This window comes from Protomyctophum bolini, assembly GCF_963924005.1.
Source record: "Protomyctophum bolini genome assembly, chromosome: 4".
Lineage (NCBI taxonomy): Eukaryota > Metazoa > Chordata > Actinopteri > Myctophiformes > Myctophidae > Protomyctophum > Protomyctophum bolini.
In genome coordinates this window covers 16,393,975-16,421,285 of record NC_137865.1, presented here as the reverse complement: position 1 = coordinate 16,421,285, position 27,311 = coordinate 16,393,975, and the positions used below count along the sequence as shown (strand labels likewise).

General features: G+C 45.1%; 1 protein-coding gene across 1 annotated transcript in view; it reads left to right on the top strand.

Moving 5' to 3' along the window:
• Positions 1 to 3,753: 3,753 nt before the first annotated feature.
• Positions 3,754 to 27,311, top strand: part of LOC308314722 (neural-cadherin-like) — a gene marked incomplete at its 5' end in the record, with an annotated part of 230,491 nt that continues 206,933 nt past the window's right edge. Inside the window, one exon of the mRNA XM_080762381.1 lies at positions 3,754 to 4,792. Within this exon, the coding sequence (XP_080618507.1) occupies positions 3,754 to 4,792 (1,039 nt within the window). The remainder of the gene's footprint in view (positions 4,793 to 27,311) is intronic.

The window sequence follows — 27,311 nt, the reverse complement described above, 5'->3', positions numbered from 1 at the left end:
CTAATAGGATGGGTCAAATGCAGAGAGGCAGCATCCCCATGGGGGTCTGGGACTACAAATACCTTTTGTTGTGTGCAATCTATGTCAAGGTGCATCGATGCTGTTCTGGTGGCTCTCAGTGGCCCGAGACATTACTAAGACACTTTGTTTTTTCCTTAAATTTCTCTCTCTCTCTCTCTCTCGGGGTGTGTGTGTGTGCGCGTGTGCGTGTGCGTCCTTGTATTTTAAACATCTGATTTGTATTGTAGAATTTACTTCTTTTACAAAAGTATTGTTTGGAGGAATGATGATTTGTTGTTGCAGATATTCTACCATGCTCACCACAACTCACCCCATCTCCTTTATCTCCTCTGAGGAGATAAGGTAGCAACACTTCATAAAGCTCTGCCGACAGTGTCGAGGCTCTGACCTTTGCCTTTAACAAGGAACGCCTGCTTCTATTGGAGTGAGAAGAAAGAATCTTCTCAATTATTAATTAAGTATATATCCATAAGCTTTCTATCATTGGTTGGTTGGATCCCTGGGTGTGATTTCTTAGGGGTTTTCTCCCTTCATGCCCTGCAGCTCTTAAACCTACTTTATACTTAGTGTCACGTATTGAAAATAGCAGATGTACAGAACTTGAATATTGGCATTTTTTATGTTTTTATGTGGCTTTTGCCTTTATTTTATATATTTTATGGAGGGACAAACAGTAGGCTGACAGGAAATGGGGAGAGAGATGGGGGGAAGACATGCAGTAAAGGCCGTCGGGATCGGGAGTCGAACCTGCGGCACACTGCCAGACTGGATTACCAGCCAAGGTGCCTGGACCATTGAGCCATGGCCTCAGGCCAATATCGGCTATTTTAACCAAGTACAACTCACCTTTATATGGGCACAAAGAGACAAAAACACACAGTGGAGAACAATGACCTTTGGCGGTTTACAGAATGGCTGCAGAGCCTGCCAGCAGCACCTCATGCTGTGTTGTCGGCCCACTCCGGACCCTCCGGACCCTCACCACAGGGAGTCAGGAAATCCCAGCAGGACTACCGTTTTGTTACGGTCTGATTAGTCCACAATAAAACCTCCATGGTGGGAAGAGAGAAACAAATCTGAGCTTTCCCCATGTGGCAGTTGGACCATGATTCAAGTTGAAAAAGCTCTCTGACTCACTCGCACACACACACGCACGCATGCATGCACGCATGCACGCACTGTGTCCACACACAGGGAAAGCATATACAAATAAGGTTACACTCAAATTCATGGATATGTCCTCATACAGTAGAGTGACATACAGTGTCACTCAACACTCCATGGGCACAAGTAGCAGTGGCTCCGTCACACACGCATACACGCACGGTCGCACGCACGCATGCACGCACACAACACACAACACATTACCACCACCACCACCCATGGCATCACATTCTAGCCTACATTGTTTGGGAAAGATGATGGATGATGAAAAGGATTCACAAAGATGTTTATATAATTCATCACAGCTTTGCTTGTATATTATACAGTATGTACATTGGCCTTTCATCTCCACATATGGCTGCAAACCCCTCAAGTGTAACTGCCGTGCTCCCTGACGTGTGGAAGACGTCTGATTGAATTCAGTCCCAGTGCCATCTCCTATGCTGCCAGTGCGGAACAGTTTATGATAAAAAACACAGGATCTTTGATTTGCATTCATTGAGTACATTCAAAGACTTAAATGACACGGTTCCAGTGGAGTTACGTATGTGGCACATTAGGTTCTTTTTATTTCAAGGTAACATGGTAAAATGTCCTACATCAGGGATTGTTGTTATAAAGCAAATAAATAATAAAGACGGTTGCTTAGAGACCTGTATGTGTGCGATACACAATATTCAGCAAATCAAAGTTTGCAACTATCATTTTCCAATATGAACCATATTGCTCTGGCTCGATTTAAATTTGTCTGGGAGCACACATCCACTTACCGAAGTTATTGCCTGAGAAGAGCACCGACAGACCGGAGCTATTTCCCTGCAGAAAGTAGCGACGGCTAAATTTACAATGATTGATCTTCGTCAAATTGGCAAAGATTGTCTGTCAGCAGAATTTTGGAAATGAAACTTCAAACTGGATTGAATCGTGGGAGCCGCGGCTGAGAAATTCATCTTCAAATCAATGAACTAACGGAGAAAATATGAGCCGAGTGGCAGCCTCAATGGACACGGTGCTGCAGTTTGCGCTTTCCTGCATATTCCATTTACTCTCTTATCTTTTTTTTTTTTTTTTTTGACAACACAAGGTATAGCTATTTCCAAATGTGTGTCATATTTAGCATTCCGGGTTGTTGCAGACTGCCAGGTGCAGAGGAATTGGAAATGTGTGTTCGGCGGGATTCAGGCTACCTCACAGATAAGGTTGTTAGGACACTCATGGAGCTTAGCAGGCTGGCAGAGAGCGAAGGGGCGCGGCAGGGCAGTGGTGGTGGTGATGATGATGACAATTCATTGTGAACACTCTGAATGTACACCACCTGCAGCAGCAGCGCTGCACACGCACTCACTCACATGCACTCACATGCACACACACACACACACACACACACACACACACACACACACACACACACACACACACACACACACACACACACGGCTGCTGCTGCTGCTCAGTGCAGGCATGGGCCTCATGCAGCGATAATGTGATGTTTACCCAACCTAACAGCCTTGAAATCACAGGGCTCTTAGTTTTATGTTAGACCTTTAGCAATGCATTCATGTATTTCCTTGATTATTGATCCCCCCCCACCCCCCCTTCTACTCCAAGCTCTTATATACATGTACTGTATGCCTGGCTTGAATTGGAATGTATTATGAGAAGGCATCCATGCAGTCATGAGGATCTGTGAACTTTTTTTGTGTGGGGTGGGATTTGTATACTGTCCTCAGACAATTATATATATATATATATATATATATATATATATATATATATATATATATATATATATATTATAAGTTGTTGGTGAGATTGTAGATGGTAGAGATTTTTATTCTGGTAAAAAAACATTTCTGAACTAAATCAGTTCGGAAATGGTTTAAATGTTTTCGGAAATGTTTTAAATATTTTCGAAAATACTTTATTTGTATTAGCCTACTTGCTCACAAAAAACGCTGTTTTGGGGAAAGATCTACTCTCTCTCTCTCTCTCTCTCTCTCTCTCTCTCTCTCTCTCTCTCTCTCTCTCTCTCTCTCTCTCTCTCTCTCTCTCTCTCTCTCTCTCTCTCTCTCTCTCTCCCCCCCCCCCCCCCTCTCTCTCTCTCTCTCTCTCTCTCTCTCTCTCTTCTGAACGGGTTCCCGCAGGTCGACTCTAATTGTCTGACTCATCCACCAACCACCATGGACATTGGACATGTTTCGGGTGGGTGCTTTTGCTTTGGCGACGCTCGCACGGGGTGGGGGCTTCTATGAGGATCCCGTCCCCTGTGCGCCACGCCCCCTGCCCGGCGCTGTCCAGCGCGCTAGTGCTGAACAGCCAAGTGCCTGCGGAGGAACGCTGCTGAATGGAGCCACGGACACGACGCACTTTCCACCATGAGAGAGATTCAAGTTCAGAGCTGCCAGCGTAATTTGCGTAAAGGATAATAATATCGATCGTGGACAAGTATGGAGGAGATATTTTAAATCTTTTTGGGTTTTCTCCCCCGTTTGCCTTTGTTTCTCCCCGATGATTTGCCGTCAAAACTCCTGCGCCGTTTGGAGGTAGGCTGTACAACTTGTCACCAACATGATTTGGGGTCTCGTGCTCTCCTGCCTTCTGACGCCGCTGTTTGGATACAAAACGGAGGAGCGCATACCTTTCTTCCACGGGCATGTTTTTGAGAACTCGCCGACGGCTTCCAAAGTGAACGGACTCAGCATACCCGTTAAGCGCATCGACGCGCAAAAATGGTGCCCAGGATCCGGCGTGCACTTGAAACTGCACGGCAACGGCAGCGAGGATTTCCGCGTCTTCGCGCACCACAGACGTGGTAATATACTGCTCAAAACCTCCAGGGTTTTGGACAGAGAGACGCGCTCCGAATACCTGCTGAGCGTGGCTTTATGTTGCCGGACTTGCGCGTCGGAGGAGCGTGTTGTCTACCCGGTCGCGTCCGTAAAAGTGGACGTTCTGGACGTCAACGACCACGAGCCGGTATTTCGCAATGCAGACATTCACATAAGTTTAAACGACACCACGGCTCTCCGCAGCGTCGTTTACAGGCTGCGAGCCGCCGACGCGGACAGCGGGAAGAACGCGGAGTTGACATATATGTCCATTCCCAAAAACGGCAGCTTCTACGTTGTCCCCAAAACGGGGGAAGTTCTGCTGGTTGACTCCATACTGGGGCTGCCTTCCACGGTGAAGTTGTACGTGTTTGCCAGAGACCACGGATGGCCTCCCCTGACCAGCACAGCCGTCGCTGTCACCGTGACTCCACACCGGTGGCACAACACGCGCCCCGCCGGGTCTAGGGGGTCGTGGGGGGGGAGGAGGAGGAGGAGGAGGAGGAGGGGGGCCAGGCCACGGCGGCTCCCCAGGGCACTGCTGGACTCTGGCAGCGTGCTCATCGCCAACGTGTCCGAGGACGCCAGCGTTGGTTCGGTCATAATGAGCCTCAGTCCCGCCCGGTTCCACACGGCCACCTTCGAGTTAATTTACCCAGACACAGACGGCAGCCCCGTCACCGTGGGGAGTGACAGCGGTGATGTGGTGATAGCCCGCCGCTTGGATAGGGAGACAGAACCTCTTGTGGAGCTCACCGTTAAAATTCAGGATAAAAGAGGTGTGTAATTGAATAATTAACCTAATGGAAAATAATTTTCTCCATGGGGTTTTTTTTGTCACTGCATTTGCACATTAGTGCAATTTTGTCTTAGGGCTGGGTGATAAAATCAAATATTACAATATTTTGACCACCTCAACATCGATATTGTGACGACATACAGATTGTCTATTTTTGTTATATTTGACTTAAAATATATATTTTTAAGTGATTAAGGCCTATAAGTGACAACATTTATGCCACATCACAATATCCAATATTGTTATCCCAGGTGATATGTCGATATAGGCTATACCTGTATATTGCCCAGCCCCAAGTGTCTCTTCTGCATACACCCATCCTAATGGGCATGGACACTGCACTCATACTGCACACTTATCTCAGTTTATGTTACCTCCCCTGGGAAATAATGTTCATTGTGGTAATGTGCTCATTTAATGGGATGCTGCTATTACATTTACAAGCATGATATGGCCAAACTGCTGCCATCTGGACAGCTCTGACCTGCAGAAGGCCCTATATAACCCATCCATTTACAGTACACTGTGAAGCCCTCTCAGTGTTAATTTAACTCTGATGGTGTAGAAATGGAACCAAAGGAATGCTTATGGGTCCATTTGGTTCCATTTGTTCATCAGAGTAAAATTAAGTATGTTGAATTGTAGAGTGTACCTTTAGTCACATGCATGGTTCATTCAACAGGTGTATGTTTTTGCATTAACATTATTCATTAATTTCCCTAACCTGGAAACCAGAAAAATTTGCCAGAGCTAAGACATTCTATGTATAGGTATGGCTAATAGCTGAGTCTTTTAATAGTGTTCACATTTCAAATGATTTAAAGACTTTGATAAGATGTTCGCAGGGTTATGCAGGATGATTCATTGTTCCGTGTGTGAAAGGCTAATTGATTCAGGCTAATAGATCTGCATGCAGTGTTACTATTATCTATGAATAACTTGTTTTATGTTTCAAAGCTGCACCACAGGAAATTATCAAAAAGAAGAATAATCAAGCATTATTTTACCACGCTGTGTGGTATCTGTATATCTGTATGCACATTGCAGTATAGTTAGAGGTGGTCTATCTTCCATTTACACCTTGTTGTTGGGTATAGGATGCCTGACTGACAGGTAGTACTGCCTGACGCTCATAAGTTCCATATCTCCCCTTCCAAATAAGGGATTACCACTTGGTCATTGGGCAGTGGTTGGAGGTGGTCCCCTTACTCTTCAATTGAGACATTTAGACTGTCGGGTATAGAACACAAACCGGGTTGACAAGTAGTAATGCCCGAAGCCCATAAGCACAATATCTCCCCTGCTGGCTGAAGTGGGGTTTTCATCTTGGGTAGACAGAAATTCTGGTCGCTCGCGTCGCGTGGGATGCTGGGGTTCGAATCCCGAGTAGGACTGAAACCTACGGATTGCAGCTTTATAATCCTTGCAGAGTGCTAAACCCATCGCAAGCCTCTCTCCCGCCTCTCATCTGGAGGCATTAGCCCTCTAATCCCCCTCTCATTCACTCCCCAGTGCTGTGGATTTGGAGTGGCAATGCCACAGTCAAACAAACCTCCACAGTTCTTGGAGGGACAATGAAACTCTTACATCTATAGGATTATCTGTTGTTTTAAGTTTGCGTTGGCTTCACTCCATGCTAGAGCATGCAGTCTGCCCAGGCAGTGGTGGAAGGTAACCACATGTTTGCTCAAGATGAGTATTGTAATCAAGTAAAATTCCAAGGGAGTATTTCTATATTTCAATACTTCATACTACCACTGCATTGCAGAGGCAAAAATTGCACTTTTTACTCCATTACAATTATTTGAAAACTTTAGTTAGGCCTACTTGTTACTGATGATTTAGATTTGCGGGCGAGTTCCGAAAGGTATCGCAGAAGTGCATTAATGACGATAAAGAACACCCTCACAGTTACCCGTAAAACTATAGCTCAGTGGCCTTGTGGTTATGTCCGCCCTGAGACTGGGAGGTCGGGTTCAATCCCCGGCCATGTCATACCACAGACTCTAAAAATGCATGGGACCCAGTGCCTCCCTGCTTGAAACTCAGCAACAAGGGTTGGATTGGGGGTAAGTCCTTGCGACATACTAGCGTCATGTCCAGGGGGTGTACTTGTACATCAAGCTGCCTCACGCTACAGAAACAGGATATAGGCTCATGGCTCTGCAAGGCTACTTACCCGTAAAACTATAGATAATCTATTTCTTTAATGACAGATGTAGTCACTACGACCACAAATGTCCCAATAAACTAGCTAGCCTAGCCACAGTCTGCTGCGCTCTGGGAGAAAAACACATGCTGAAATCTTTGTTTTGATTAGGTGTTTCTATATGCGCTGGTTTAAGGAACTGCTAGAAGCTGTTTCAACCAATGAGATTGCTTCCTCGAAACAACCTGCTGTATATTATTAGTACAATACATGCATTAACCACATCATATTTTGGAACAAAATTTGTACTTGGTCCTTCACCACTGCACCCAGCACCCCCCTCCTTTTTGTTGTAACTCGTGTCACATTTGCCATTGACAATGAATGGAGAATTTACGTCATACAGTATGTGTCTGAGCAAATCAACATACGTCATGATGATGTATGATAAGTGCGCCCCTCACTTCACATAGGTGTGATTTCCCACCTACACCATCAACAGACTTTCAGCAGATTGTAATTGTGCTGCACAGCACGCAACAGAAATGGAATTTGTCTTATTCTCATTTGAATCGTCTGTTGTTGTTTTGTTTTTGTGTGGAATGTTCCAAACAATCTAGATGGTAATTGTAAGACTCTCTGGGACACATTCTTATGAGAGGGTAAAAAATTATATTTGTTGGTATAATTCGTCGCATTTATTCAAATGCTTCCTCCTTACATGTTTCTTCTCTCACCTGCCAACTTCTCTTCTCCTCATCAAAGGCATGGCATGCAATTTATCCTGTGAGCATTCCAGACAGAATCCTGCTATGAGGGAGGGTCTCTCTTCTCCCACATGGTGCCAGTTTAATGGCGAGAATGTTTGAAGTGATTTATCAAAACGCACTCATAAGGGTCCTGTTTGGTTCCATTTGTTCACTCTCTGACTGAATTCGAGGCTCTAGCAATGGTGTCCATTTTAGATGGTATATAGTGAATTTGGGGACGGATTTGCAGCTAATCTCCTAGTAGAATTGGCCTGCCACTGTTGCATGTGGAATTGCTTTGGGATTTTATAATGAAAATGTGGTGCTTGTGCATGTGAGAAAGAGAACGCCAGATGACGTGATGAGACACTGATGAGAAAGAGATAGAGACTTAGGTCGCATTCTCACCTAATACTTCGGTAGACTCGAATGCGTATGGGAGGAGAAATGGGATTCTTGCATATTTAATTGGCTACGGTTTGCCTTCACACTGTCATGATCCGCAGCAATTGGAAACGCAGCAGGGGGGACCTTTATCAATGTGTTACATTCATAAACTAGCCTACACAGTGAAATGATAAATCTATGGTGATAATTATACTCATAACGTGCATTATGTGTCGTGCCGACGGTCTGGGACTGCCCCCCCCTCTCTCGCTCTCTCACTATAAGCACGCAGCCACGCACGCACTGTTCTTTTGGGCATGGAGGCACAGCGCTGAGCGCACTGATATAACAGACAGCAGCGCAAAATGTTTACAAGTTTATCGAGATGAAAGTTCCTACTCCCCACTAGTCCCCACGCAGTGACAGCACTCCATGTTTACGGCACGCACAGACAGACAGAATATTCTGTAGGCTATAATACTATTACACTGCACTGCAGTGTTTGTGTTTTCTTAAGCAATTGATTAATGTACTCGTCCTCATTTCGATCAGGGCTTCAGTCTCCACTCTCCTCATTCGACCACGTCTATCCACGGTAACGGGACATCTTTGCGCTGCGTAAAATATGCCTTCTCCGTCTCCAACTGTGTTCAGCTCCTCACCCGCCTGACGTATGTTTGCTTCATTTCCTGTATTTGCTGCGGATTGCATTCACACCTGCACCGAATCGTAGTCAAGCGCGATTGGAAGCGAAGCGAAACCCCCGTTTTTGCTCGGAGTAAAATGCGGTTCTTTGTTGCGCATTAGGATTCGAAAGAGCCTTCACACCTGCCAAACGAAGCGCACTTTCTGAAAATGCGCAGCAGGATTCGTTTTAATCGCAGCAAAGCTCTCTGGTGAGAATGCGACCTTAGAGAGAGAGAGAGAGAGAGAATTAGAGAGTGAGAGATACTCTTTTTATGTATGAGACTACGTAGTCAGACACCTTGAAACTGACCTTAGCCGAAGTGGTCAGCAAAATAGCAATTTAATAGCACCTCTTGGTGCATGTGGAACTGTCTCTTTCTATTCCACTGCTGTGTGTGTGCGTGTGCGTGTGCGTGCGTGGACTCCCTGTGGAGCAGAGCTGTCCGTGGTGCTGATTTTCACCTGCTGTTTGCCTGACAGGTAGCATTGACAGATGTTCCCTCTGCAACAGTGCCGTATCCAACTATACATATACAAGACTCCGTCTGCGTGTCGGGTACTGCACTATGTATAGTATCCATAATTGGAAGTGCAGGTCAAGTGTTCCAAGTGCTGAAATGTAGCTATGAATCCACTTTTGTCGCCATTGGCTTAGTTAATACATGCCCTCATGGCAGCTATAATGTCTTTATTTTGGTCCACAACCACACAGCATGTCCAAGTTACTCCAAGCCAACACAAACTGTATTATACAACAAGCGCTCGTGAGACATTTGCCGTCATCCACATTAGGGATTCATTATCATCGTCGAAAGCCAGTCCACTATGCCGAATAACCCTGTAGGTATTAATAATGCAGCAGGGCTGCATAACCTCTTCATCATAGCTGTGCTGTATATGGAGACTGGTAGGTGGATGGAATTAGGCCATGACTTCATGAGTCATTGTCTGCTCCACAGGGTAGGGTACATAATTTAGATTTGTATCAAAGCCACATTTTGCTTTTTGTTGCCTCTCCAAAATGTTTGTGTATGCGAGAGGGTGTCTGTCTGCCCATAGATCCGAAGTCCCGCTAGTCCGATTTAGAACAGTGATTTAGAAAAGCACTTCTCAAAATAGCAGATAAGCTCACAGCGTGTCGCTGCGAGCTTGTGCATCTGATCATTTTTGAAAAATCTTGAAAGTGCTTGACATTTTTGAAAACCCATATCTTCTCTTCTCAGCCCGGGGTCCAAAAAAAACATTTTCAGATGTGGGTGTCCACGGACAAAATACATTATACATACAAATACATTTTGGGGGTCCTTGGCATGAAAACATGCACTGATTTAGAAGGCATTCGTAGAATCAGCGTCAGGTTTAATACCAATACTTTATTGGTATTAGCTTTAAACAGATCATGCATGCAATCTCTGTGAGTAGCGGCAGAGATGGAGGTGTGTGGAGGTGTAGGTGTGTGTTGTTGGTTGGGGTTAGGTGGGGGTGTCGTAACGCAGTGGTTTCTGATGTGGGCAGAATTGCTTTCAGCCAGTGCTGGTAATCACCTCGACTCAAGAGTGTTTTATCAGAGAACCATGTCTCTCCCTCCCTCCCTCCCTCGCTCTCTCCCTCCCTCCCTCCCTCCCTCCCTCTCTCGCTCTCTCTCTCTCTCTCGCTCTCTCTCTGAGTCTATCTCTCTCTCTCATCAGTGTCTCATCTCATGCTGTCTTCTAATCCAATTTCCTCAATTTTCCTGCAGGTTTGTACCAATATATTTGTATATCCCCCATGTGATGTGAAATGAATTGAGAAGAGAACTGATCTCGTTGTATTAGTAGTAATTTGTGACTCTGGGGTTGTTTGTTTAAGTAGAAAACAATTCCACAAAAGGCTGCCTGCGTTTATTCAATTTGGTAAAGCGAGGGGGGTGGGGGGGAGCCTCAGGTGATTGCTTTAGCTTGTTTTTGTTTGTTTCTTTGTGCAGGCATCTGTGAATGTCTCACAACTGTGCATGCGTGTGGTGTGGTGGGTTTGCATATGATTTTTTTCCCCCACGTGCTCAATGGTGTTGTTGTCGTTACAGTTCAGGCTGGAAGTGTTTCTACCATAGAGGGTCAAAGTTATTGCTTTTTACGCTGTGCCGCGAGGCTGCGCCTGTCACCGTTTGATTTGCGCTCCGTTTCACTGATATGGAGAGACTATGTCTGAGCTCCATACATCCCTGCAGCTCTCCCCTCTCTCTCTCTCTCTCTCTCTCTCTCTCTCCCCAGTGTGCTCTGTGCTGTGGTGGAAGTGTTGATTTTGTTGACAAAAACTATGACGAAAAATGTTTTCACTGAGACAAACTATATACAAACTAAGCAGTAGAACTAAAAGACAAGTCATTTTTAGTTGGTTGCTCTCGGTGTTGCGCTCTGAAAATAGCAGATCTACAACCTTGTAGATCTGCTATTTTCAGCATGCAGCCAAGTGTAAAATCGGGGCATCAAGGCTGGCCAAAATAAGTAAGTTAAGTATACAGTACTTAAGTACAGTACTCCACCACTGCTGAGCTCCGTGCATCCATGCAGCACTGTGTTCTCGCTCTCGCTCACCCTCACCAAGTGTTTTTTTCTGGAGAGTTCAGTCAGTGCCAGGGTTCCTTCAGGATGGGATTAAGTACTGGGCACCAGTCAGAGCCAAAATAATAGAGAGTGCGGCACTGATGTACGAGGGAGGCCAGATTTTCTTTTTAAGAGAGGAATACAACAGTAATATGTGTAGTGGAGAGAGGTCAGTGACCGGCGCTAGTGCCGACAGCGTGGTCACAGAGCGTGGCTCTGAGATGAAAAGGTTTGGTAGAAAGATGAAAGATGAAAGGGGGGGTGGGGGTGGGGGATGGGAATGATAAAGAGAAGAATATTGTACGAGGAGAACAAGTTTCCACATTAGGGAGCGAGGGAACAAAGGAAGGAGAAAGAGAAGTATGATGTGTACATGGAAAACAAGTGTTCACATTAGGGAGCCGAAGGAAGCTCAAATTAAATTGTGCTTTCCTCGTTTCCCTCAATCCCTAATGTGGACACCTGTTTGCTCGATTGATGCTGCATCGTGCGCCAAATATAGCGCATCTGCTGTTTTTGAACGAGGCTTAACCCTAACACCAATTACTTTTTGAGGTGGATGCCTGTTACTTAATAACAATCACTTTCGCCCTATAAACTTCGTAGAATGGCAAATAGTGAAAATCAGATCAAAATCAGATGTAACAAGCTCACATCAGTCACATGTCACATCGAGATGCGTTTTGGCAGCTTATAGATCTGCTATTTTGGAATAGCAGTATATAGTACGTATAAGTGGTTAAAGTCGGACTGCAGTAGCTTTTTCGGTCATTTTAAGGGACACTCTTTTTGCAAAAAAGGGGGGGGAAGACTTTTGTGTTTTTTGTAGGATAAGAAAGAGTATTGACGACGTTGCAGAGGGCTGATAAGAAGTCCGTTGGGTTAGATGTAATTGTACCGAGCTGTGTGTGAAGTACTGAGGTCTAATGAGGTGTGTGTGTGTGTGTGTGTGTGTGTGTGTGTGTGTGTGTGTGGGATACATGGCAGAGGGAGACAGAAATGTATTGAACAAAAGGGCAAGGTGTTCCACATTTTCTTTGGAAGCAGTTAGGGGCCAAATGGAGGGAGGATGAGAAGAACAGAGTCAGCTGCCCTTTGGAGGAACACGGGTGAAGCGAGACAAAGAGAGAAAGAGCGAAAGGACTGGATTTTATGCCTAGCAAATTGAGAGAGACAGAGAGAGAATATGATCGTTAGTGAGTGTTGTGTTTGGTTTGATTTGACGTGACTTGATTTGAATTGATTGTGTGTGTATTTGTAGTGGTGCTACTTTCACAAACCTTTTCTGGGGGAACAATATCTGTATTGGCTATAGTACTAATGTGTGATAAATATGTCTGGCGTCATACCTGTCATCATCTGCAAACATAATAGTTGATACCGCAGAGATATGTAGTTGCAGCTGTTGTTTTGCCTGACCGCTCACTTGACAGTTTCTGTGGATCTTAATGAGCTGATCAAATACTTTTTAAAATTGAATTTTTGTCAAATTGCCACTGATAATGATCATAATTCCACTGTATTAATTCCAGTGTAAAATGTCATGATTCATATGGTCAAAGGAAATGCATATGGCATTTTCATTATATTGTCTAAATGCAACGGGGGGGTGGCAGTTGGACGGTAGTAGTGGTAGAGCTCGGGTCTGATTTAAAAATAGGAATAACCTTTGTGACCTGTACTTCTCTTGGAACAACAGCTGTTTCTGGGGAAGTCACAAATATGTAAGTTAGTGGGTCAGTGGGTCACCTCTTTCACAAGAGTTGCAGTAATTTCATCATGTCCCAGCTGGTGGTGATGATAATCACCACCCGTGTGCTCGTGGGGGCGCAGTGGCCTGCCCAGTGCCCACCCTGCAGAGTCTATAGGGGGTTGTGGCGCATCTAGTTCGGCTGAATATACCAACACAGTTTGCCGTGTTCTGGGTAAGGAAGCCGGGCGGGGAGGGTGATCATTGTCACTGCAAGTATTCCTATGGGCAGGTGAGCCAGTCGGGTACAACAGAAGTGGCAAAATAATTGGCTACTCCAAAATTTACGAGTTAAAAAAAGACTGGCTATACTATAATAATAACAATAATAATAACAGCTTGCTAGTTATGGGACGTCCTCTTGTGCCAAGAGACATATCCACATATTTATTGTACAAAGAATTCATTAAAATGATATCAATTCAAGTGTGCAGGCTTTCCCACCAGAGAGGTGTGACTGTATAGGTCTACCGTCGCCTTCTGTCTTTGCAATAACTTATTCATAGTTTAACGTTTCTTTGATATTATTTGATGGCGCCTAAATTTGATCACTGAAAGACTTGGTGTCACACCAGGTTGAGCTCACACCGATAACTGATCAGAGTCCTGGGATGTGTACTTATGTGTGTGGGTGTTCATGTGGTGCTTGGGTGTCAGAATTTGGGTGCATGTGAGCACATGCATGTGATGCTTTTCAACTTGAATCACTGTCTTGACTGCCAATTTGTATTCCGTTCTCAGTGGGGAAAGTGAATGCAGTGCATTGGCTCTGTTGTGTTTCCGTCTCTCACTTCCCATCATGGAGGTTTAATACTGTGTGGACTAATCAGACCGTAACAAATCTGTAGTCCTGCTGGGATTTCCTGACTCTGCGGTGAGGGAGTATGGGCCTGACAACACGGCAGGTTCCCAAACCATTCTGTGAACCGTCGAAGGTCATTGTTACCGGCAGTGTGTTTTGGTCCCTTTGTGCCCAAATAAAGTCTTGAGTTCTACTTGGTTGCACATCAAGTCGTGCAGCCAGAATATCCGATACACTATAGCTCACAACGTGTCGCGTTGCAATGCGTGAGCTTAGGAATTTGACCACCATCTGCAGCATCCGTTTGGCGGCCAGTTTTTGTCCATGTTCGACATGGCAGGTCCCTTCTTATCTGCAGCGAGGTCACACGCAGTGACAGTTCAGCAAATGCAGCCTGTGACACTTGTTTAACCCTTTTGACGATTGTTTAACCCATTATAAATGTGCAGATCTGCAAGCTCGTAGCACGGCACAGAGTGTCGCACTAGATCTGCTATTTCTTTTAAATCGTGAAAATGTGGCGCAAATCTTTGAATATATATTCTTTCAGAGCGAACGTTTTTAACTCATCTTTGCTTCTGTGAGGTCACTGGAACGACATATTTTCACTCAGATGGGGGTCGACGGCCAATTACATATATGTTTGGTCCTTGAAATGAAATTGTTTGAGAACGACTGATACAGAAACATAGGTTTTTCAGAATATTGTCTATTTAGAAAACATTTTTAGAATCGGCCTCAGGTCTAAATGGGTTAAATGGGTAAACTTGTGCTGATTTGTCAACTACCATATCAGCCCTTTAGTGCATAAGTGTTGCCCTAGGACTGATATGGGTTATCAACTGCCCTATCCTTTTATCACTCCCCTTATCCAGGGCAATTTCAAGGCTGGATACAGTATGTTATATGAGATATATCACGGCCAACCTTATGTATTATTGCGTATGTTCTTTTGTGCGTGTTTACAAACACTAAAACCACAATTCATCCTTATTTTTAACCAAAGAATGTTAAAATGTTGCGAAAAATAAAAAGTAGCATAGCAGTTGGGTTATCATCATTAAACAGCAGAGTGTGTTTCCAATTCAACCATGTTATAAATGAATCAATAATTTAGACCGGCAGCCCAGAACTTATTTTAATGAATACAATGTTATTCAAACCAAAATCTTGTATGCTACAGTATATTAATACAACAGAACTAGTACATCTGCAGTGGTTACCATTGAGTCATTTAGTCGGGACATTTATTTTCCCGTCATCATGCGACACGACAGGTGTTCCATCCTGACACATCAACTATCCAGTGTTCTGGTGGATGTTGGTCACCTTGTCACCACAGTGAGGTCTATCCAGTGTTCTGGTGGATGTTGGTCACCTTGTCACCACAGTGAGGTCTATCCAGTGTTCTGGTGGATGTTGGTCACCTTGTCACCACAGTGAGGTCTATCCAGTGTTCTGGTGGATGTTGGTCACCTTGTCACCACAGTGAGGTCTATCCAGTGTTCTGGTGGATGTTGGTCACCTTGTCACCACAGTGAGGTCTATCCAGTGTTCTGGTGGATGTTGGTCACCTTGTCACCACAGTGAGGTCTATAGAAACTATCCAGTGTTCTGGTGGATGTTGGTCACCTTGTCACCACAGTGAGGTCTATAGGAACTATCAGGGTTCATTGAGGGGGTTCTAAATGTACCCTTAGGGCCAATTCATACTCCTATTTTACTGCTGTTTCGGCGCTGTAGTGCCGAAATGATTTTGGCTCGTCAGAAATTTTCAGTAGCACCGAAGAGCCGACTTTAGGACGGTACCCGCCCCCCCCAAACCTCAAATGACGTCACATTGTAGACTCTACAGCGCCGAACTGACTTTTATTCGGCTCTAAAATAGGAGTATGAATCGGCCCTTACAGCGCTCTAACTCTTGATAGTGTACAAGGGTCCATTTGGTTCCATTTGTACACTCAGAGTTATGGGGATCCTCGGAATTATAAACGAGGACAACCACTGTCGTCGTCCAGCCTTGGGTGCGAGAATATGTTGAGAAGATATTATATACTGTATATTGGTAAGGTGGGAAAAGTGGCTGTCAGCAGGGAATGGAGCGTGTGCAGCATTGATGTAATGGCAGCGTGCGGAGCAGTGATGTTATTATGTGGTCATGGGGCAGACCAAGGCTTTGCATTATTGATGTCCATTACGGCAGACTCTCTGCAGTCCAGACGTGCCATCAGGGGACGGTGGTGGCTGTCAGGTAAATGTCCCCGCTGCCCTGCACTGGTACGACATGACTCCCAGTCCCAGAGCACTTTTCATGCAACCTGCTCCCTCCCCGCGTGTCTTGATAAATGAACACAAGTTGTACATCTCACGAGGGGCCCCATCACCCGCCGAGGAGGTTTCTCAGTTATTAAATCTGATCCACCGTGCAGCGCAGCAGGAGGGCACGCTTTTGTTTGGTCTTTATTCCACTTCCTTCAACACTGATTTAATGTGCTGTGACTGGTGATTAATAAACCACTGAAGTCCAATTTTCAGAGCGTTTCAACGTCTTTCAATTCTTCCAAACAACCGAATCTACAAACTCATAATGCATAGCCATAGGACGGGTTGGGTTGTTATTTTTTGCCAATAAGGAAAAGGAGCATGCTCAGAATAGGAGGTCAGGGATAAAGTGGTTGATTTCAGAGAGTACACCACCCCCACACTCTCCCCCGTCTACCTTCCACCCGTACCTTTGGCCTTGGCGCCACCTTGGCAATGCTTTGTAGCCGTTCCGTGGCATTTCACCAGAGGCTGGGATTGATTTTGTGCTATATTGATTAACCGGGAGCTGTTTTGCTCCCAGTCACAAAACATCACTTTAAACAACAATTTATATGTAGAGGAACGGGCCACAGCGGACCACATTGTGGATAGTTTACAAAGTCATGCATCGAGGCAGATGTTTGATTGAGTGGAGGTGTTTATAGAACCCCCCCTAAAACACTCCAATCAATCAGCCCCTCAGACAAGCCCGCCTATAGACCAGACAAAGAAGATTGGAGCTGGCATTGGGATATGCTGTGGGAATTCAATGTCTTGTGTTTATTTGTCTATGTGGTCTTGAAATCCTCAACCTTTTGTTGTACCCAGAGGCCCAATTAACTGAGCATAACAATGGCTGTGGCTCAGCTCTCGGTCGCCCCAAACTGGCACTGATAAACACACCAGATATAGAGACAGACACACAAGTTTTTCCGGGTGAAAGAGGTTTCGACTGCCAGAGAGAAATATCACATGGTTGGTTGCCTAGTGCGATATCTTGACATGCTGTGGACTCTTGCTTCAGAGTAAGTCACTGAAATTGCACTAATGGTGCAGCGGCAAATTTGTGCCCAGAGAACTCACCGTAAAGACGAAAGCATGGGGTCCTCTTGACCCCATGTCCAGCTCACATTCTGACAGCACCAGCAAATGTATTGTCACATCAACTTTAATGTCAGTTAACATTAAAATAATTCTTTGACGCCTCTCCTCAAAAACATAGGCTACATGAACCAGGTGATATAATCCACTGGTTCTCAATGTGGAGTCTGAAGACCTCGTGGTCCTCGAGGGCGTTCCAGTGGGGGGTCTCCAGCAAAAATGAGGAACAGTTCAATCACTTAAGCCAAAAATAGCAGCTCTACTGGTCTATCAAATACGTATTCAAATACTTAAGAACCACTGATAGAATCCTTTAGAAATTGATGACCATGCACAATATGCACATGGTTCACTTATTAAATCAATTCTGGGAGATGGAGAGACAAGGGCCTCATCATATCCAGAGGATGACTGATTACTCAGAGCAGGTGCCTTCGACGCTGAGACCAAATTTAGTGCCTCTTCAAACTGATGAACGACATGTAGAGACTCAAAGCAGCGAGCGCCGCCGGTGTGCACGTGTGTGTGTGGTGTGTGGCCTTGTGTTGCAGTGCATCCGTCATGCGTCCATACACATGCTTGGGCCAGCATAGGAATGAAAAAATTTAATTAAGATAAAAAAAAAACAAGGGGTGAAATAGTTTATTGAACTAATTGATTTGATTGATTATAAATAAACAAAAATCTATTTAAATTAAATAATACATAAAAAATAATCTTTAGACTAGAGCAGCGTACATCCACGACGCGTTGAGCAGTTGTATATCGGCTCACGTTCGGTAAACAACACCGTCATGAGAAAGTGCACGGGCGCGGACAGAAAACAGTATGTTTTGTGCTTGTGCAAAGATCCTCCTGGCTTGTTTCAGAAAGGATCAATATGTACGTGAATGTCGCCCAAATCAAACCTGATTTTGCTGATTTATGAAACTATTTGTTTTAATTTGTAGGCAGTAATGACTGAATGTCACTGGAAGATATTCATGATTCTCTGTTGTGTTTGTCAAGCCACTGAAGCCAGCTGTAGGCAGATGTTTTCAAGTATAGGCCTATATTTGAGTATTTTGCCTTTTGTCTGACTTATTGCACTTATTATTACATTGTTGCACTGTTGTTACTATTCACATTTGGCCTGGGCCTCAGATTTGGTGAATGAAGCCTGATTCTTGATTTGGAATCAAGTATGTCCAGAGAGCCTTATTATATCCAGAGAGCCTGAACCCATTAAGTAGGAAACATATGTTGGTTTCCAAAACGAATGTATAGATGTTATTATTTGTACCAGTCCATGAGACTGTGATATGGCTCATTAGTTTCAGTAGTATTGGCCTCTTGGTTATCTCTGATATTTGATTTATTTGCAACAGTAGTCTGTTCATGTTTTCATCACATTGTGTGAATAAAAGCCACATTTTGTAACTTAATTTCATTATTAATCATTCCATGTCATGACAATAATTTTGTTCAATGAGGTTTGGCCTTTCCTAGATGCAAATATAGTCCGTTTTCTGTGTGTTTCCTCAAATTTTTAAACTACTCATAGTAGGACCAACATTATTTGGGCTGCTTGGACTTCTGGTATTTTGCTGAGTGGCCCCTGAGCCATCCTAAGTTGATAAGCCATTGACTAGACTAGAGGATCATAATGGAAAAATCCTCTGTGATATGGTGTTTGCTTTATGTGGACGTGCTGATGTGCTCTTTACACAATGTTGTTTGCCTTTTGTTATTTGCTCCATCTGTTTTGGACGATTCGCCATTGTCACATTCCAAGTAACTCTGGTGTGCGTGCGTGCGGGTGCGCACGTGCGTGCATGGGCACATGGCATGTGCCCATGCCACATGCGTGTTTGACTGCAAATTGATGTCCGTTCTCAGTCAGGGGACCAAGTGAACATGCGTGACTCTCTCTCTCTCTCTCTCTTTCTGTTATCTCTTAATTCCAGGTCTTAGGCGTTCATTCAGTGATAACGCCACCATGTGCAATCCATATGAAGTCCCACTGAACGCAAACACATAAGGCTTAAGACTCGCCAGGATATTTTACGCATTGGGGGAGTGTTCATAATGTTAATTAAAGGGTAAGACCACTTTTTGAGAGGTTTGGGTTGTTTTCTTACCTTATTATGGGCAAACTAGTCCATTCCATGAGTTATTTTGCTCCGTTGTGTTGTCTATTAGCAATTTAAGAAATGAAAAATAGTTGCTCATTGACTTCCATTGTAACGGGGAAACAGCTCTCAAAGTCACTCTTTTAGCACACAAACCAAAGCTGATTCTGACAGTTTATGACGGTTATCATGCGGTTTTATTTTTAAGATAGATTCATAAAGTTACTATTTTGGTTGGAGATATACTGAAGCAGTACTCCGGCGTTCCCAACTCTCGCGGAGACATCTTGCAAGGTTTCGTTTGTAAACAAGTCGCTGCGCTGTTTGAGATGCACCCAGCTGCAGCCTTGCATACTTAATAGATTGTGATTGTCATTACATTCTCTATGAGCAGTAACGTGTGGGTGACAGCCTACTTACAGTATATGTATCAAATATGGTTTTATTCAACTGCAATCAAAGGTTACAGCTTATAATGCAAGCATTGGGATTCCGACGATTATGGCCATGCATGCACTTGGCCATTTCTCCTTTCAATATGATGTTTCTTTCTCTTTTGGTCTCACCTCTTAACGCATGGAAAATAGCACTGCGTCTTGCATTGATCTTTAGAGTGCACTGATCTTTAAGTAACGCCCAAACACACCCACTAATTCAGGGTCATGCATGTTGACATATAGCACCATGTGAGTGCGAATTACTGCATTCATACCATGATAGCTAAATGGCATTGGTCACGCCTCCACGTCGTAAGTTAACTAATATAAGGTTAATATGGGCCTCTGTGTCTTGGTCTCTCTTTATCTAGTATTGGAGGCTTAAAGTTGTAGTGAAATGAAAAATAAGTTTTTCACACTTTTAGACCATATCTGTGGTGGCATACATACAATGGATGCCAAAACATTGTGCTGCGTGATGACGTGTCGAGACCCACATAATAAAAGCCAATAAAAATGAAGCTCACCAGTTTGATTCCCATATATGCGCGTCCGTCAGAATCATAGACTGTAAAAAATATGGACAAAGCGTTCCGCGGGTCTAACGTGAACGTAAAATGAAGCCTGTCAGTCCTTGCAATGGAAGTCGCCATCTTTCAAGATCCGTTTTGGCCCAGTTCAGGCCAGCTGGCCCATTGGCTGGCCCAGACAACGAGGGGGGACTTCCCCCTTCTTCTTCGTTGGTTTTTATTTTGACTCGAGTGGGTGGGGGATCCCGTTCATAGACTGTAACGGTAGCCACGCCCCTCAGAACATGCGCGACTTTATGGTCATTTTTTTAATAAATGGGACCATAATTTTCCAAAAAGATTATTATGACATTAGAAATGAGACTTTAAACTAGTGACTGGAAGCAAAAAGTATTCATGACCATGTTTATTAAGGTAATACAGTCTAGGTGAAGTTGGGCCAAAATACATGGACTTCTATGGGGCTATGGGTTTTTCTGGGTCCAGTGACAGCGCCACAACAGGCCATTATATGAACTTTCATTTCCTTAGTGGCTTCACAAAATATCTGTCTGACTGCCCCCCTGGTCAGAACACAGGTGCTACTGATTACAGAAATCTAATTTAATCCAATTGAAGATGACATCCAGACAGTGTATTAATCGTTTTCAACCGAGACGAATGTATAGGACCCAGGCCATAGCCTGGAGGGATGCAACGCTCTGATTGGTTCAGAAACTTCAGAACCAGCGTTTCCAGCATAGACGAGCTGAAACTTCAAAATAAACTGCCCACCATTTCCGTTTCACTACGCCTTTAATACCACAGACTTATCAGACCATATGGTCAGCAGCACAGCCTTATCATGACTTGTCCAGATCGGCAGCATGCTGTCATTAGAAGTGTGCAAACATGCTGACACGCTACTGCTGCCAACCGCCAAGGACCAGGAGCAGGGAAGAAGAACACTGCGTCCAGTGCTCTCCTCACAACTCCGTAACTCTGTAAAGTCACATTCATTCATGAATGAATGAATGCTGAATAGTTTTATTTCAGTCTTACATGATTATTACAGCAGCAAAAGCATTTTACAGGACATGTTTGGACCGAAAAAGGTGTAGGCTGAAGCCGTACAGTGCCTATCCTTTTTGACTTACTTATCTTACATTCATGCGAAATAATAACAAAAAATAGAAAACTAAATATATATATATATATATTTTTTACATCCATCCATGCTTTGTTGTATGATAGTGTCGTGCTGAAAATAGCAGATCTATAAGTTCACAACGCGTTGTGAATCTGATGAGTTGTTAGCATAAATCAGAGCTTAAATCTCTTAAAAGATTGAATTAATGAACTCCAGATTTTGTGGATGGGGGGGCGGGGGCTGGAACCACTTTGAGAACCATTGCTCTAAATGTAACGAGAGAAGATCCAGGACGTGAGATGAAAGTTGTGGCATATCCAATTTGTGTCTGTGTGGGGCGCCCACGCACGCACGTACGTGTGTGTGTGTGTGTGTGTGTGTGTGTGTGTGCTCGTGCCTCCTGTGTCTGCAGTTAGTTGTTGACTTCTAATTATTTATGCCCCATCTGCCCTGACTCTGCAGCTCCAATTTAATAGAGTGACTTTTAAATATTAATTGCATGCATGTTCGTTACTTTGCCTTTGATGGATTTCTCGCCGCTGGAGCGACGACTGCGTCCGTCAACAGCCACCAAACGGGAGGATGTGACTGTCCCTTAAATGACTTCTGTTGTCCTGTAAATAACTCAAACTCAAAACTTAAATGAGTCCCTCAAAGTGCCTTGAATATTTGGACGGATGGCTGGATCACGCGCATCATTAAATCCCTTCCTTTGTAAAGCATCAATATTTTAAGATATAAATAGGATGAGTACATGCAGATTTGGGGGAGTGTTACAGTTGAAATTTATTCATAATTATGTAAATATGTGAAGGCTTGTGGTTCAGCACTTTCTGTGGTATTGCCCAGTAAACATATACGCGGTTATTTTTGATCTAGCCGTGACTCTCAGCTTGCACAAAATGTAACCAAATGGACCTGTAAGGGTCCATTTGCACACTGCCAGAGTCATATTTACACCCGCTGTGTGGCTGAGCATTGATCTGCTTTAATCTGGCTGGCCCGGCTGCTGCCATGCTGATGCTGCTGTGTGGATGTGTGAGAGGGAGCTCGATGATGCTCTACACTGGATTAGCTGCAGTTAATGACGACATTATCCTCTGCCTGCCTTCCGCTTTCTCCATTAACAATGTTCCAGGTCACGGTACTGTACGTTACTGTACTCTGCTACGTGCGACGCTCCATCTCCCATGGAAACATTTATTTGGGCCAACAATAACGTTTCTACTTAACGTCTTCATCAGGGCAAATAAACCAGCGTGCTGTGTGTGTTTGTGTGTGTGTGTGTGTGTGTGGCTGCGTGCGTGCAGTGTTGTAGTGTTGTAGTGATTTTATTTGCTCAGCCTAATGAAATTCTAGCTCACCCGTCCAAGTGTCAATTTATGCAAATCTTCAAAATGTATCCATTCCAAAGGAATATTGTTGTTGCTAAGTTTCGATGAATCCTACACAATGCCACAATACACACACACACACGCACGCGCGTGCGCACACACACACACACACACACACACACACACACACACACACACTTTAAAGTGTGTCTCTGTTGTTGGCTAATTAACAGCTTATACTTTATCTAACGATAGACGGCAAAGCTTAAGATGCGCCGCCAGTAATGAAGTTTACAAGATGAATGTTAATGTGGTATGTCGGTAGACATTCATCACCACGTCGGTAAACTTTCTCCTAACGCTAAACATGACATTAAAAAACATGAGCATACATTTTTTACATTTATTGTGAGGCTTGCTTTCCACTTTCCACACTTTCCAAACCTCAATGCATATGTAATGGGAGGTGAAAAAGTAGAACATAATCCAAACAAAATAGTCAAAACAATCTTTAAAAATGAGTGAAAATAGCATGCTATTGTCGTACAACAAAGTATATATAGGGCTTAGGTGGTTACCCCTCTTGGTGTTAGCATTATGTTATGCTTTAGCTATTGAAAAATAGCAGATCTACAAGCTCATAGCGTGCCACCGAGTGGCGCGCTACGAGCTTGTAGGTCTGCTATTTTTGAAGAACGACTGACATAGAAATATAGCTTTTTCAGAAAACTGTCAGGATGTAGAAGACATTTTTAGAATCTGATCTCAGGTCAAAATGGGTTAAGATGGCATGGCATGGCATGGTATGGCCCATGTTTCCTTATTCTGGCATGGGTCCAGATAAGCAGACCGGGTTTGGAGTCATCTGGCTTTCCATCTACAAACTCTGACTTTTGAAGAGCATCCAGGATAGACCAGGCTACAGTATACCACTTTATCAGCAGGGCAGATGCTGATTCAACGCTGGGTTGCACACACACACACACACACACACACACACACACACACACACACACACACGTCTGCACAGTAAACTCCCGAGTGTCAGGAATTTTACTGTGTAATATATGACTTCAGAGGCAGACAATGAAATGCTCTGTTTACGTTTGGTAAGCTTGTGCGTTCAACTGAGAAAGTGGGGGGAATGCATGGGGCACGGTATAAGCGTCACACTCCAGCCCAAGTTCTACTTCATCATACAACGGTGTTGCGTGCCGAAAAGAGCCGATCGACAAGCTCACGACACGGCGAGGATGCGGCACGTTGTGAGCTTGTACGTTTGCTGTTTTCAGCAGGTGACACTGCCGTGAGACCGATCTGTACATTAAGCATCATTCACTGTCCCTGGTGTTGCATAGTGACCCATTCAGCTGAGGTATATTCGGTCGCGGGCCATTTAAGAACGTCGAGCGCATTACTCTCCCATCGCACAGGAGTGGGACGCACAATGATAGGGGTCCTTCCCACAATGCGGTTCTCGGCGGGCCAGTAAACAAACAAACACAGGCCCTGGAACCCGCGTTTCCGGTGATAGATGAACGCTGTCTCACCCATACACTGTGGCCTGTTTTCCCATTAAACCTGCGAGGTTCCCTCTGTTGGCCTTCTGCTTGGCTCTGGTCTTCTATTGTGTGTGTGTGTGTGTGTGTGTGTGTGTGTGTGTGTGTGTGTGTGTGTGTGTGTGTGTGTGTGTGTGTGGTGCAAGTACGTATGTTTGTGCCTCCATGGAAAGATATCGAAAGGGCGCCTGGGACAACTCCCATCAATCACCGACTTGCGAGGAAATGGAGAGGGATTGGAGGACGGAGAGAGGGATGGGATGCTGCCATCAGAAGCCGGCCAAAGGGAGAGGAAGAGGGGGGAGGAGAGAGGGAGAGAGATGAAGGCGGGATGGATGGATGGAAAGAGCCTGGCCAGTTCTGATTGAGCCGGGCGGTGTGGTTTATATCCTTTAGAGATAAGACCACTGTCTTCACACATAACTCGCACGGGGAGCGCTGATAATAGAAGTTGTTTGAATGGGGGCAAATTGAATTAATGCGCCGGCACCATCATAAAAGCCCCTAACTATAATTTTCTAAACTCCAGTAATGAGCACCGAGTGTGCCATTTGGAGTCCCGGGGGATTGCAAATGCCTCCCTCTAGTGTTCGCATTTAACCCCAAATTGTTCTATTCATGATAATTTCACCACTTCTGAATATTTTAAATGTTTTGTCGTTTCTTTTTACAGGTCGGCTCTTGAGTCGGGGACTGAGGTGCACTCAGTGCCGATCTGCAAAAGGAAATTATAGAAAGAAAGAGTTACAGATGATGTCTAGTTGAGCTATTTAAAAATAGAATAGGCCTTAAAGTGGAATACCACTCATTTCATTAATGTGTCATTAATATTTACCTTTATCTTAGAGATGTGTGGACAATTCTGGAAATTATCACAAATGAAATCACAGAGATGTACTCTCTGGCTTGCAAAGTACATCTTCGTGATGTCACTGATCACATGACCCCAAGTTCTAGACCTCCAGTTCTAGGCTAAACAGATGGGGGGTGGGGAACTTGTTTTTAAATAATTTCCACACAACATCTCTAAGGTATATTAATGACATAGTTCAATGTTGAAAATCAGTGGTTTTCCCCTTTAACTGGTCACTTTTTTCCTTTCTAGTTTGTTCTTGAAATGACGCTTCTCCTCCCACCAGCTGAGCGCTGATAGGCTAATTTAAGTTCCGTGAATGGGAGCAAATTGAATTAATGCAGCGGCACACCACAGCCCTAACTCTAATGCTTTCCAAAAAACGCCGTAACGAGCACAGAGCTAAAATAATTTCACACTCCAGTGAGGGAAGATTGGGCAGGCTCTCGTTTTGGGCCACGCCAACACCGGCGGCCCGCGGCGGCTTGTCAGTTAAACGCGACTTTTGGCGGTATACTCGCTCACTTGCTTACCAAGGACACGGGTCGGCCATGCGAGGCTTTTAGTGGAAGACAAAAAAAGCATTTGGACTGGCGATACACGCAGGTTTAAGAGGAGAGTGTGGCGGCAGCATGGCTGCTGACGGCTGGCGAGGGTCCGTTTTACGTTCTCGGGGAGAGAGACAGAGGCACCGGCGGAGGCACATCTGCTGTGGAAACACTACTCCCATTATTCTCCATTAACGGACCATTCAGCGCCGGGTTGGAACCTATGGCCCCTGTGTGTGTGTGTGTGTGTGGGTGTGTGTGGGTGTGGGTGTGTGTGGGTGTGCAGGAACACACTTGCATGGACGTATGTGCACACACACATGCACACGGCACGCATCGTCTCTGGTTCTCTTCTCCCTCGTGTGCACTCCACCGCCCTGTCCTCATCATTACAGTCATAACGTCGTAAATCCGAAATTACCTCTCCATCATCAGGGAGAGAGAGAGATCCCAGAGAGAGAGAGAGAGGCGGAGTGAGACACAGAGATAGCTTCTCAGAAACACACTAACGTCCACAGACAGCCACTGATACAGACTAATGATCAAATGAAAGCCTCTGTTATGAACAGTACGCACTACTATTTAGACTGAAGGACTGCAACATGGCTGTAATGAGCAAGAAGAACACTCCCCTCTCCTCTCTTCCCCCCTCCTCCTCACCACTCCTCTCCTCTCTTCCCCCCTCTCCTCCTCACCACTCCTCTCCTCCTCTCCTCTCTTCCCCCCTCTCCTCCTCACCACTCCTCTCCTCTCTTCCCCCCTCTCCTCCTCACCACTCCTCTCCTCCTCTCCTCTCTTCCCCCCTCTCCTCCTCACCACTCCTCTCCTCTCTTCCCCCCTCCTCCTCACCACTCCTCTCCTCTCCTCTCTTCCCCCCTCTCCTCCTCACCACTCCTCTCCTCCTCTCCTCTCTTCCCCCCTCTCCTCCTCACCACTCCTCTCCTCCTCACCACTCCTCTCCTCCTCTCCTCTCTTCCCCCCTCTCCTCCTCACCACTCCTCTCCTCCTCACCACTCCTCTCCTCCTCTCCTCTCTTCCCCCCTCTCCTCCTCACCACTCCTCTCCTCTCTTCCCCCCTCTCCTCCTCACCACTCCTCTCCTCTCTTCCCCCCTCCTCCTCACCACTCCTCTCCTCCTCTCCTCTCTTCCCCCCTCTCCTCTCCTCCTCACCACTCCTCTCCTCTCTTCCCCCCTCTCCTCCTCACCACTCCTCTCCTCTCTTCCCCCCTCTCCTCTCCTCTCTTCCCCCCTCTCCTCCCTTCCCCACTCTCCTCCTCACCACTCCTCCCCACTCCTCTCCTCTCTTCCCCCCTCTCCTCCTCACCACTCCTCCCCACTCCTCTCCTCTCTTCCCCCCTCTCCTCCTCACCACTCCTCCCCACTCCTCTCCTCTCTTCCCCCCCCCTCTCCTCCTTACCACTCCTCTCCTCCTCTCCTCTCTTCCCCCCTCTCCTCCTCACCACTCCTCCCCACTCCTCTCCTCTCTT